The sequence below is a fragment of the Alexandromys fortis genome, unplaced genomic scaffold (genome assembly GCF_014885135.2).
Source record: "Alexandromys fortis isolate MF-2015 unplaced genomic scaffold, M_Fortis_MF-2015_v1.1 scaffold_262, whole genome shotgun sequence".
In the NCBI taxonomy this organism is placed as follows: domain Eukaryota; kingdom Metazoa; phylum Chordata; class Mammalia; order Rodentia; family Cricetidae; genus Alexandromys; species Alexandromys fortis.
In genome coordinates, this window is record NW_026068147.1 from 963678 (window position 1) to 977220 (window position 13543).

Here is a 13543-nt window from a genome sequence, read left to right on the forward strand (position 1 = left end):
GCCATGTTTGGTGGATATCCCTGGGAGGCCTTTATTTTATTTTATTTTATTTTAAGGGAAACAAAGAATGAATGGATCTGGGGGAAAGGAGAGGTCAGGAGGAGGACTAGGAGGAAGGAGTGGAGGAGGTAGGGTGTAATGTTTAAGAGAAGAATAAAAGTTTAAGAAAAAGTCATTTTTAAATCTTCAAGATTGTTCCAGATAACTGTATGTAAATGTCGATTTTGTTGTGGATATTTTTGCTTGCTTTAATTTTAGTTTTTGTTTATTTTGGGGGGCACTATTGGGACTTTAGCCTAGGGGCCTCAGGCATGCTTTTAGGGTGTTTCCATTGCTTAGAGTTAGGGTGTGATTCCCAGCAACCACATGGTGGCTCACAACCATGCATAACTCCAGTTATAGGAAATGTGATGCCTTTCTCTGACCTCCAAGCACACCAGACAAATCTAAAAAATATTTTAAACCTTTAAAAAAAAGAAATTTGTAGCCACATCTCAGCTTCCCTGCCCCATGCAACTGATTGACAGCCCAGTCCTGAAAGGGCTCCACTCACGTGTGTATGTGTGTGTGTGTGTGTTTGTGTGTGTGTATTGTGTGTGCTGGTGTGTGCATGTGTGTGTACTTATGTGTGCTCACATGTGTGCACGTGTGCTGTGTATGTGCACACACATGTACAAGAGTGCAGGAGTGCAAGCACTGTGGATGTGTTGAATGTTCTACAGCAAGAAGATAGTCGTGATTGGTTACATAATTAAAATAAAACAAACCATTCATTAAAAGCACACACTGGGAGAGAACCAGCAAGGCCAGTTTAAGCAGAGCCACCTGTCCCTTGTCACACCTACTCTGTCCCCAGTAAGCCCTGTCTGCTGTTAAAATCTGTTCCTCATGCATGGATCTCAAAGCTGAAAGCTTGGGGAAAACAGGGAAGAGTTATTGTCAGCCTTTCTCCGTGACTAAAGACAACTCTTCCTCCTTCTGCTTCTATCTCTCAAAAAAAAAATATTTTGAGACAAGATTTCACTACATTGCCTAGACAGGGCTTTGAACTCTTGGCAGAATTCAGGCCTTGGTCTCAAAAATTCTGGGACTGCATGCATAAACACTTATGCCTTGTTTACTCAGTAAGTTTGTTTTCTGTTGTGGTGCTGGGAATAAAACCCAAAGTTGTGCTAAGCAGGGGCTCTACCACTGAGCCACACCCCAGCCCTCACTGGGGGATTCTTGGCAGGGGCTCTACCACTGAGCCACACCCCAGCCCTCACTGGGAGATTCTAGGCAGGGGCTCTACCATTAAACCACACCTTCAGTCTATACTGTAAGCAAGTTCTCTGCCCACTGAGCTACATCCTACCCTGGGAATTTCTGACTCACTAGCTTGACACTCAGATTCTCCTGTGTGCTTCACAGACAGGCAATGTGTGCGTTGCCTGGGAGATGTGAACAAGGAAAACAGAAGGTAGAAGCTAGAACCAACAGTTGCCATCCATCACTGCACGCTCTGCCCACGCTCCTCTGTCACAGGACTAGCACTCATGCTTGTGCTAGCCCCAGGAAGCGCACGTGATTACACAGAGGAGGCAGTGGGCACACAGAAATGAAGTCACCGCCCAGTCCACCTAGGCAGCAAAAACAGGATGTAAACCGCTTGCCCATCTTCCTCCTGATCTAATGCAAGCCTAGGACAGACATGGATTCCAGCATTAATGCAACTCCTACCCCGCCCACAGGGTAGTTTATCCTGTCATTCGTCAAGGCAATTAGGATTACAGTTCACTGACAACTGAATCTATCCTAATGATAGGGCCTACGTGGGTAGGACCTAGCAAAAAGTAACCTGCCTGTGAGGGCTGAGGAAATGCCCAAAATTGACAAAGGGAATGGTTGAATAGGTGGATCGGTGGTTAAGAGCACATATTGCTCTTGCAGAAGATCTGAGTTCAAAACCAGCACCCACATCAGGTGGCTTACAACCACCTATAACTCCAGCTCTAGGGAGCTCTAAGGCACATACACACACAAATATATAAAAATGGATCTTTTTTTTTTTTTACTAACAGCAATGCTAGCCATGGTAGTGCACGCCTTTATTCCCAGCACTCAGGAGGCAGAGGCAGGCAGATCTCTGTGAGTTCACGGCCAGCCTGGTCTACATAGCAAGTTCCAGGACAGCCACCAAAGCTGCAAGGATTGATGTGTGGAGCCCGTGCCAAACTCTGTGGAAGTTACAAGACTAACATTTATTGAGTACTGGTGCACTCTGAATTGGTTTAGATGATTTCTGAGATCTTATCTTCATACCCATATTATGAGGTATGCACTGGTCTGCAGACAAGGCAACACTGGAAACCAAAAATACCACTTAGCATGCTCCAACTCATTTACCAAGGAAGTAGTGGGGGAGATTGAAACGGGATATTTGAGAGAAAGAAATGAGGCACAGTCAGTGATGGATGCCAGTGTTCCCAGCACTTGGTTGGTGGGAGACAGAGGATTGGGAGTTCAAGGTCACGCTGTGGTTTCAAGGCCAACCTGGGCCATGCAAGACTCTGTCTTTCAAAAAAGTGCAAAGAATGCCTATATGTCTCTCAAAACATGGAAATCTGAGCCAGAAGGATCTTAAGTTCAAGATCAACCTGGGATACTTAGCAAGACTTTCTAAAACTAAGTTATTATTAGATATCATTTGTCAGTTCCCTAGTATTATGTTTTTTTTATTCTGAGTAGTCTGAAAATGATTGACACACAGCTCCTTTAGCCCTAAATATACTTCAGTGTTTGTCTCTTAAATGTACATTATGCCTTCATGGAAATGAATACCTGACCATAAATGAATTCAAGTGTGGATTCTTAAGGATTTTTAAAGATTTATTTGTTTACTTAATTTGTATGAATGCTTTGCAAGTCTAGTGCATTGGATCAAAAGAGGGCGTTAGATCCCCTGCCACTGAAGTTATGGATGGTTGTAAGCCACTGTGTGTGTGCTGGGATCAAACCCAGGTCCTCTGCAAGAACAGCCAGCACTCTTAACCACTGAGCCATCTCTCCAGCCCCTCTGTGTTATGGAATAAGTTTTTGTACACTGTGAAGATGCGCCTTTTCCAAGGTGCCTTCTGATTCATTTAATAAAAGAGCTGACTGACCAATAGCTAGGCAGGAAGAGATTAGGTGAGAGAACCAAACTAAGAGGATGCTGAGAAGGGAGAGTCACAGGAGTGGCCAGGAGACTCGGAGAGAAGTATGACGATATGAAAGAAAAGGTACCACCACGAGGTACAGCATAGATAAGAAGTATGTGCTAATTTAAGATGTAAGAGGTAGTCAGTAATAAGCCTAAGCTATCAGCAGAGCATTTATAATTAATAAGTCTGTGTGGTTATTTGGGAACCAGCTGAGGGAACAGAGCTGACCAGCAGTCCCAAAGAGAAACTCTGCCTACAAATGGCACCTCCACTCCTACACCTCTGCTGAGAATTTTTTTAACTGAATTTTATTTATGGTATTATCGTGTGTGTGTGTGTGTGTGTGTGTGTGTGTGGCACTGAGTGCAAGCCCCAGCCGTGCCCCTCCCAGCCCCTACCCAGAAACATTTTTCAAGTGTTTCAATCAGACGCCCATCCCAGCTTGTCTGCTATTTCCAAGCGGTTACAGTCAGGTTCTGCGTGTCTTCTCTACCCAGTTCAACCCACATACCCACATGCTATCTGCTTGTCCCATGGCTCGCATGTTCTTCACTATTTGGTTCAGGTGGAGTTGGCCATGTTCTCCCTCTTACATCACTGTTTCCATCTGCAGTGTTTACAAGCACCTGGCGCTGGTCTAAATGGAGACTGTGGGCGTGTCCTTCCTCTGCTATGGGCGTTCCTGTGCCTCTGCTGTGGGCGTGTCCTTCCTCTGCTGTGGGCGTGTCCTGTCCTCTGCTGTGGGCGTGTCCTGTCCTCTGCTGTGGGCGTTTCCTGTCCTCTGCTATGGGCACATCCTGTGCCTCCGCTGTGGGCTTCTGTTAGCGGCTTCTGATAGAATCAGTGATTGCGCTGATGAGGGTTATTCTGTCGTGTTTTGACTGTACTGTATTTCTTTCAGATTTCCTTCTTTGTTCACTTAGTGTCCGTTTGTTTGTTGATTGTGTTGTTTCACTGTTGTTGTTTTTGAGTCAGGGTCTCTCTGGGTAGCCCTGGCTGTCCTGGAACTCACTCTGCCAATCAGGCTGGCCTTGAACTCACAGAGATCCTCCTGCCTCTGACTCCCAAGTGCTGGGATTAAAGGTGCGCACCACTACCGCCCAGCTTATTTTCGTTGTTGTTGATCCTCCTGCCTCCACTTCACTGGTTCGTACCACTCCTAGTGCCTTGCTCTCGGTGGCTGGCAGAGACCATGGAGGAGTTTTACTCTCCGTGGCTTGCTCCGCTCTCTTTCTTATACAGCTCATGTCTACCAGCTTAGGGATGATCCTGCCCACAGTGGGCTGGCTCTTCCTATATCAATTAACAATCAAGAAATTATCTCATAGACATTCTTACAGACCAATCCAACGGAGGCCACACCTCAACTGAAATAGCATCTTCTCAGATCTACCTAGGTTAACACAAACTATGGCAACCAACTTATTTATTTATTTATTTACATCAGTGTTGACTCGTATTTCCCAATATGGACTTTTATTTCTTTCAATACAAGCCCATGTTTTCCCATGTGGTTTAGTTTGTGTGTTTGTTTGCTGTTTATTTGGTGGACTACAGTCCTTTACTCTGGGTATTTAATTTGATCTTCCACTTGTCCTAGATTTGCTCACAGGGAGCCTGTCTAAGACACTTCTCTTTGTCCTTCAGCACCCACTGCTCCCCATCTTTCTTTGGGTGTTCTCTAATCTCCTCCCTGTGTGGGTGTGTGTGCATGAGCACACCTTCTCTCTCACCTGCCCACCTCAAGCACTGTCCACCTTTGTTATTTAAGACATTCTTGGTAACCATGAGACCCAACTTCGAACCAGTATATGAGTGTTTGGCCAACGGGTCTCCAGATGAGTCAAAAGCCCATGGGGACAGTGTCACTCAGCAAGAACTAGTGGACTCTGGGACAGCACAGACTACTCCAGGGGCCGCACGGCCTGCATGCTCTCCTCTCTCTTGTAATAGTGATGATTCTCTTGGCGATTTTACTGTCGTTCTGTCAATCATGTGTAGGACAGATGTCATCATTTCTGGAAGCCCCCTTTTTTCTCAACTATCTTCCTCTAAAATTCTTTGGGAGCTGATGCTTCTCAGATTTCTTGTCTGGGGACGCTGGCTGTCACTGCAGACCCTGGGAGCTGTCCTGACTCAGTGCTGACAGGATCGCAGGCAGATCACCTCTATTTCTGTAAATACGTTTGGAACAGGGCTGTTAATCTTGGATATGTTTTCCTATGCCAAGCACTCTTTAGACAGGATGGACCTGGCTTGATATTTGGCCAAGTTAGCACAATGATAAGTGTTGTTTTTGGTTTAAAGATGTTTGGATGTAAACGTTAGGAGAAACATATTTGACATATTTGATTTTGCCAGAGGTTACTGTTGGAGGATGGTTACTGTTGTTTATTAGTATGGAAAAACGTGCGTGTGTTTTGATGTATAGATAAAGATGATTGGAGCTATTTGAGGCCAAGCATTTGTGTGAAACTCATCTGGTGGTCAAACAGTTCGTGTCTTCACTCTGACGCCCCTACTCTGTCTCAAGACCTGAACCCAGGCTGTGCCCATACCTCAGCAAGATTTATTTATTTTTATGTGCATGAGTGTTTGATCTGCATGTATCTGTGCAGCACATGTGTGCAGTGCCAATGAAGGTCAGAAGAGGGCATCAGATTCCCAAGAGCTGGTGTTATTGAAGTCTGTGAGCAACCATGTGGGCATTGAGAACCCAACTGGATCCTCTGCAAGAGCAGCAGCAAGGGTTGTTTGCCTCTGAGTCATCTCTCCAGACCCCACCTTGCTTTTTGAGACAGGATCAGTCATAAGCCTGGACTCTCAGATGGCTGGCTCCTCGTCCCAGGAATTCTGCCATTCCATCTCTACTCCTTAGAGCTGGGATGACAATCATGGGCCAGCAGGCCCAGCTTTTTCTCACAGGTTCTAAGACCAAACCCTCATGCATGCACACCCAATCTCACTGACTGGGCCATCTCTACAAACCCCTACTACCTTACTTTCTAGATCAACTCTTTTTGAAATAAAGACACTAAAAAGGGGTGCAGACCTGTAATCCCAGCATTTTGAAGACCCAGTCCAAGGCTAGTGGAAGATATATGGTAAATCTTTGCCTCAAGTGTTCAAGGCTAGCCTGGCCTGTGAAGTAAGTTCAGGCCAGCCAGGGCTACATTGCAGACCCTATTTCAACAAAATAAAATATGTTGAACAAATGAATATATGAATATCTATAAAATCTCTTGGGTCTTACCTTCTCTTCTGGCCAAGTTTAACTTCCTTATGATGCATACTTTTTAATTTTGTTTGTGGGAAGGGGAACACACATGGCATGGCACCCAAGTGGGGGCCAGAGAGCAAGCAGTTCTTTTTTTCTACCATGTGGGCTCCAGGAATTGAACTGAAGTCCTCAGGTATGGTAGCATGTGCCTATTACACAAGGATCCATCTCAATAGCTTTTTTTTCCACTTGATTTTGAAGACAGAATTTTATGTAGACCATGCTGGCCCTGATCCTCCTGCCTCTGCCTTCCCAGTGCTGACACTAAAGGCATGTGCTGCCACATCCCAGCTTTCCAACGTTAAGCTCTGTTGAATATATAATGATTTTTTTGAGACAAGGTGTCGCCGTGTAACCTTGGATCTCCTGAATAGGCTGTCTGATACGAAATTACCCCTCTGTATGCTGTGATTACCACCGATTAATAAAGAAAGTACTTTGGGCCTATAGCAGGGCAGAACAGAGCTAAGTGAGGAAAACTAAACTGAATGCTGGGAGAAAAAAGGCAGAGTCACAGAGAAGCCAAGTAGCCACCACTGAGGACAGACATGCTGGAACCTTGCTGGTAACCACAAGCTTCCTGGTAAAATATAAAATAATAGAAATGGGTAAATTCAAGATGTAAGAGCTAGCCAATAAGAATCTAGAGCTAATAGGCCAAGCAGTGATTTAATTAATACAGTTTCTGTGTGGTTATTTCTGGAGTCTGGGGGGGGGGAGGCAGGAAACGAACAAGCAGCCTGTCCCAACAGGCTGTCCTTGGTTCCATTTTGAGAAAAACGGCAACAAAAACCTTGTTCTGAAAGATGAACAAGGTGGAAGGGACTCAGCGCACTGTACAAAGTAACTAAATCTTTATTGGTGCCTTCCTGAGCCAGCCAGAACACGTAGAAAGGCAAGAGGCAGGCCCCTGCTCTGGAGTAGTTCACAGTCTCCTAAGGAAGACAAGAAAGAGCCTCAAAGATGCCAGGCAAGCCCAACATTCAGGGAATGAATCCACTGTCCACCTGCCTGGCAATGAAAACTGGGAGAGGAAGCTAGCCAGGGACTCTCCAGGACTCAGTAGATTTCTCTGTCCTTTTTCCTGGTCACCATCAGGGGAAACTCAGTCGCTGCATCAAAAAGCTGGGCCACCCCAGCAGTGCATTGATAACTGCAGGCTGCTTCTGGGAGCTGCAAACCAGTGCAGTGAAACTGGAGATGCCGGAGGAAGGGGGTTTGAGCCAGTCCAGTCCAGTGAGAAACGGAGAGTTGGTACCCAAGGCCAGGGAAGCAAGGCGAGGTGGACATTTCAAGACGAGATGCTCATAGCAGCGCACCGACAACCACAGTCAAGAGAAGAGCTGGCAACCCAGACGCCAGAAACACAGGGCCTTCATTAGCCCCACCTTTTGGGGCGTTCTTCTCCATATTGCTGCGGTCTTGGTGGCCCGCGGCACCTCCAGTCAAATGGGACTCTTCTTCTCGTGCAGTATCGTGTTCTACTTCATGGGGTGGAGTGTGGCTGGCTGGGGCTGAGGTGGGCTTGGTAGGAGAGGTGGTCGTGGTTGGGGCGCCTGTGGAGGTAGTGCTGGCGGAGGTCTGGACCGAGGTGGGCGGGGCTAGAGTGGTTGGAGGGGGCAGTAGGACTAGGGGTGGGATTCGAGGGGAGAAATAAGTCTTGTTGCGGAGGTCAGAGTTACAGCGGGGCCCCTGGCAGCAGGAGCCGCTCAGTGTGAATCCTGGACCCGTCACCCCATCCCGGGTGCACGACTCATCCTGGACGCAGCCTCGGACAGGTAAGGACACGGTCACATTGGCTGTAAAAGAGAGACACAGAAGGGTCTGTCATTGGACAGGTAGGGGTTGGTACGGCTTGAGTAAACCTTAGAGGCTTCTGGAACAAGGAAAGAGCAGCGAACCCCAAAATGAGACTTGCACTCATTAGTTCAAACATCCTAACCCGGGTGCACTTTCTGCAGAGCACTACGCTCCTGTCGTCTGCTCTCGACCATGTTTCCACTAAAGGCTTTGAGAGGAAAAGGGTGAAACCCAAGCTCCAGATTGGTCTTGGAACAAAGATTTCAGCCAAGACCCTTCTGTTCTGTGATCAAAATTCAAACATAACCTCACCTTTTCCTCTCTCAGCTCCCTGCTAAATTTTAGTCTTAGAGTCTGAAATACAGCTCCTGAGAAACACCTGGCACCCTAAGGAATCACAGAACTTCTCCTCCCATAGTGTGAGTACCAGCCCCTCACTGAGAGATTCTAGGCACACCCCCAGCACTGAACTACACCCCTTAATGTTGTGGAACAAGTGGGACCCCTAAGTTTTCAGGGCTCAAACCACATTTCCCAAGGCACACAGGCAAAAGCTTATAAGCTTAAACACAAGTCTCATTTCATGGTCTCCCATTCCGTATCTGGTATTCTTCTATAGCAATGTATACACGCGCGCGTGTACACACACACACATACACACATACAATCATGGGATCTGTAGGGTAGTGGACTACAATTCCCATGATGCTGTAGGACAAGGTAAGCACCAAAGTCAAGAGCAGCAGTTCCCAGCGTTTGTTGAGGTAGAGGGTTGGACCCTTTAGGTGAAATGTCCCCCACTGCAGATGGCTATCACAACTCCTACAAGTCTCAAGCTCCTACAGAGACCAGGCTCACCTGCCGTCAAGGTGACGTTGCCATCGAAGCAGCCCTTGTAAACGCGGCCGCTGGCGTTGTAGCAGCTCACAACTGGAGGCATGGTGCCCTGGCACTCCTCGCGACTCTTCCCCAGGCAACTGTAGCACTCTGCGCCATTGGGCTCATAGGCACTCTCGTTGCCTGTGGCGGTTAGGGGTTAGGGTCCAGCGGGGAGGGAGTGGGAACAGAAAAGGAAGAGTCAAGAGGCTGTGATGGCTCAGGCCTGTGCTCCCACCTACTCAGGAAGCTAGGGCAGGAAGATAGCAAGTTCTAAGTCAGTTTGGCCAGAAGAGAAGCACAGCTCCACTGATGTACCTGTGACTCCGCCCCCTTTCTCCCATCCTCAGCCCGGGTATCCACCTAGGGTGCATACATTGTTGATGTCTGCAATCTTCAACCCGCCACCCCCGCAACCCTGCCTCAGCTTGCAGTAGCCTCAGCTCCCAGCCTTTGTATGACTCTGCCTGCCACCGACCTGCAGGGTTGAGGCCTCGCGAGGTGAGGTTGAGTTTGTCGTTGCATCGGTCCTCGGTGCACTGCTGTAGCTGGATGAAGGCCAGGAGTCCGTGAAGGTCCAATCCACGGTCATTCTTGCCCTGGAGTCCGGAACCACAGCCCCGCACCGCCACAGAGAATTGCCCGTGGACTACATAGAAAAAAAGGGGGCAGGGTCAGAGCACCACCGGCCTCTGCGGGCAGGGCTTTGAATGAACAATAGTCCTGGATCTGCGGGAGGGGGGCGGGGGGGGACCTTAAAGAGAGCAGGTCCCTGGGGACAGAGTTGCAGGTGGAGTGTGCGTGTGGGGGCAGGTGGGTCAAGAAGAGCTTCGAAGAATATAATCCAAAGAAAACAAGCTTATTGACAAACAGGACAGCCTCGAGGGGGAGAGGCTAAAACTGGAGTTTCCATGGGTACATCAAAAGGGGGAGAAGCCTCCAAAAGTAACTTCAGAGGGATCCAATTAAGAGACTGGAAGAAAAAAAAAAGTCTAGGAGACAAAATGATGGTGCGAGCCTGCAGTCCCAGATACTGGGAAGGTTAAGGAATCCCCGTCCAGCTTGTAGTACATAACGAGACCCTGTCACGAGCAAACAAAACGGAACCTGGTGGTACAAGCCTGTAATCCCAGTGACTCGGGAGGCTGAGGAAGGAGATTCACCTGCCTAAACTTTATTACAGTGTTTAAGGGCCAAACTGAGCTACTTAGGCTCAGTGTAGAGTGCTTATCTAGTATAAGTGCTGGGACCCAGTGGATGACCTGGGGGAAGGTGGGATTACTGAGGAATCTGAAAATTTAAGGGTGGAGTTTGACTCGGAACCTCGATAATCTTTGTGTTGGTTGGTGGGTAAGCCTTTCTGTAGGGAGTGAGCGGAAAGTGGTAAAGATGTCTCCGTGAAGGTGGTTGGGATGAACCCTCGTAGCCTAGGCTCTCCAGTCAGTCCTGAACAGTTCGCAACTATTACTACCCCCCCCCCACACACACACCACTGGCAAGCCCCAACCCCATCCCAGCCCCCTGCCTGTCGACAAGCTTAAGCTCAAAGAAAGAAGGGCGAATCTATGCTGCGAGGTCTGAGTGAGGGCTGAAATGAAAAGGCGTGGCCGAAATCGGGAAGGTCTGTAAGGAGGCGGAGCCTCACAGGAGGACTCTGAAGGGATAAGTCAGAGACCACCGGTGGCACTTACTGGTCTCCACCGCCCCCACCGCCTCGGTACAGACGTCAGCTCCTGGACCACACTTGACGGTCTTCATCTTGTGCGGAGAGCATCCGTCATCTGCCTTCTGCACGCAGCTGTAGCACTCCAAGGCCTTCGCTCCTGAGGGTGTGGACCGGGTAGAACCGAGGGCTCTTTGTTAAAGATTTCTCTCCCCTACACAGAGAAAGTCTTCCCTGATGGCCTCTGTCCCGGGGTGAGGCGATCCTACCATGCAGCCAGAACAGCAGGAGGAGACGTCTTCCCACAAGTCTCAGGGAGCAGGACACCCGGGACCCTCTTCCTTCCCACTTCCTGGGTCTGCACTGGGAACTTTTCTCTCCCACCTGCTTATTCCCAAGGGAGGAGACCCCTGCCGTGGAGCCCCTGTCTCGGGATCAGGGGGGTCCCTCTCTCACAGTTGCCTGCTCCGTGTAGAACCTTCCGCACTGCCCCTCTGCCCAGGCAGGGTAGGAGAACTCAGCCTGCCTTTGACTGGGATCAACTTTCCTTACAGGACTTTCTGGGAAGGGTTGGGGACTATTCTTCCTTGGGAGCCCCCACTCTACCCTCCCAGCGGCACGCTTACCTTCACACAGCAGTAGCGGCAGCAGCAGCAGCCATCCGGTGGTCCAGACCACTCTCTGTGCACCTCCTCTCCTGGCAGCATCCATGGCTGCGTCCTGCTCTCTCCGCGTCCCCCCTGGGTGTGCCGCCTTCCAACCCGGGCCCTCTTACCTGAGCCTCAGATGAGTAACCTACCCTGGGGCAACTCTGGCCTTGCCCAACCAGGCCAACTCAGCGTCCGCTGTGGGGCGGGCCCGCCTCTAGGTGCGTCACCCACAAGAGAGCGGCCCCTGCCCTGTGCCCTTGTCAGGGACGGAAAGGGCGGGAGGGAGTAGAGGTTCCCAGACAGTCTCCTGGATAAAGCATGTGTGTGTTTGAAGGCAGAGGGAGTACCAGGGCTCAAAGAGAGATAGGGGCATTCAGGGTGTGCTCGGGTTCTGAGCGCCTTAGCCTGGGGATTGGGGACACTGAGGCAGAACTCCTGTGTATCATCACAGAGCTCCTAGTCGTATGGCAAAGATAGAAATTAATTAAATAATTGGGGAAACTTATTTTCAAGTCATTTATTTGCATATGCCTGTCATCACAGCTCTTAGGGAGCCGAGGCAGGAGGATTACCAGGAGTTTGAGGCATGATGAGTTTCAGGCCTGGTTGGACTACAGAGTGAGATCCTATCTCAAAAAGTCAAAACAAACATCTTGGTTATTATTTACAAGCGATTAAGACTTTGGAGGAATAAAAATAGAGAGCTACAAGCAGGGTTGGGATTTAGAAGTATAACTTCCAATATGTTATTGCTGGGAAACAATATAAAATATCTATCAAGAAATGACTAAGAAGGTATATATAATCGAAATGCATTGCATACATAGATGAAAGTCTCAAAGAATGAATAAAAATGGAAAAAGAATTCTTGAGCACCTATCATGTGTTCTGGGCACTGCAATAAATCCTTTAAATTAAAAAAAAAGGGGGGGGTGAGTGGAAAGCTAGGATAGTGGTCTAGGGATCAGCAGTATAGCACCTGCCTAGAATCCCCCAGTGAGGGGCTGAGGTGTGGCTCAGTGGTAGAGCCCCTGCCTAGAATCCCCCAGGGAGGAGATAAGGTAGAGCTTTTTGCTAGAGCACTCATCCTGTATGTATGAAGCCCTGGGTTGCATCCCCAATATCATCGCTCCCTCTCGAAAAAGATAAAACAAATGGAGAAACCAAGGGTGTTTCCTTCGTTCTATGAGAATATTGCCCAGCAATGGAAAGTTTCAACAGGCGGTACATGAAGCTACACAGATGGATCTTTAAAACAGTGGTACTAGAAGTCCCAAGCAAGACAACACAGGGCAACTTTGTGCATATGGAGTTCTGAGACAGACTAAACTAACTCACGGTGAGAGGAAAATGGACAGGGGTTCCCTCTGAGAGAGTCTTGTCCTGGAAGAGCCTCTTCCATCTTCATCCAGAGAGAGTGACCTTGGGTGTGGCTGGTGTGTGCAGAACTGCTGAGTTGTATATTCAGGCCTTCACGGGATGTACAAGGAAGCTGAACCTGGTAGCCCAGTCCTACAATCTTAGTATTTAGGAGTCTAAACAGAATGTGTTTGACCCAAGTCAGCTACACACATCTGCACCCCAACATAGGAACTGAACAATAAATAGATAAATGTAATCAGAATCACAAGGCCCCACACAGGGAGAGCCTTTAGAGAGATCAATCATAAGAATAAGAACAAGAATGAGCAAGTGAATGAGTGAGAGAGAGAGAGAGAGAGAGAGAGAGAGAGAGAGAGAGAGAGAGAGAGGAGCAGGTGTAATGGCTCATGCCTCATGCCCAGACTCAGGAAGCTGAGGCATTAGGATTGCACTGAGTGTGAAGCCAACCTGGGCTCCATAGTGCAGCCCTCTCCAGACTAGCCAAAGGGTGCAGGAGACTAAATGAGCTGGGCAGTTTCCAGATGGAAAAAAAAGAGAAAGTTTGGATGCTTGCCTGGCATGCGTGAAGCCCTGACTTCTGTCCCAAGAGTGGCAAAAACCGAGTGCAATAGAGATGGTAGCAGGAGGTTCCGAAGTTAAAGTTCATCCCCAGTTACACAGGGCATTTGAGACCAGCCTGGGGGATATGAGACCATATTGGGGGTGCTGG

At 48.5% G+C, this 13543-nt stretch overlaps 1 protein-coding gene across 1 annotated transcript; it reads right to left on the bottom strand.

Annotated features, from left to right (window-relative positions):
• Positions 1–7189: 7189 nt before the first annotated feature.
• Lypd3 (LY6/PLAUR domain containing 3) lies at positions 7190–11529 on the bottom strand. The gene is made up of 5 exons (XM_050127100.1): positions 11428–11529; positions 10830–10961; positions 9617–9787; positions 9121–9282; positions 7190–8261 (listed from the first exon to the last, which is right to left on the bottom strand). Exons 1-5 carry the CDS (start codon positions 11510–11512, stop codon positions 7768–7770), a joined length of 1044 nt encoding a protein of 347 aa, XP_049983057.1. The 5' UTR covers positions 11513–11529; the 3' UTR covers positions 7190–7767.
• Positions 11530–13543: the final 2014 nt, after the last annotated feature.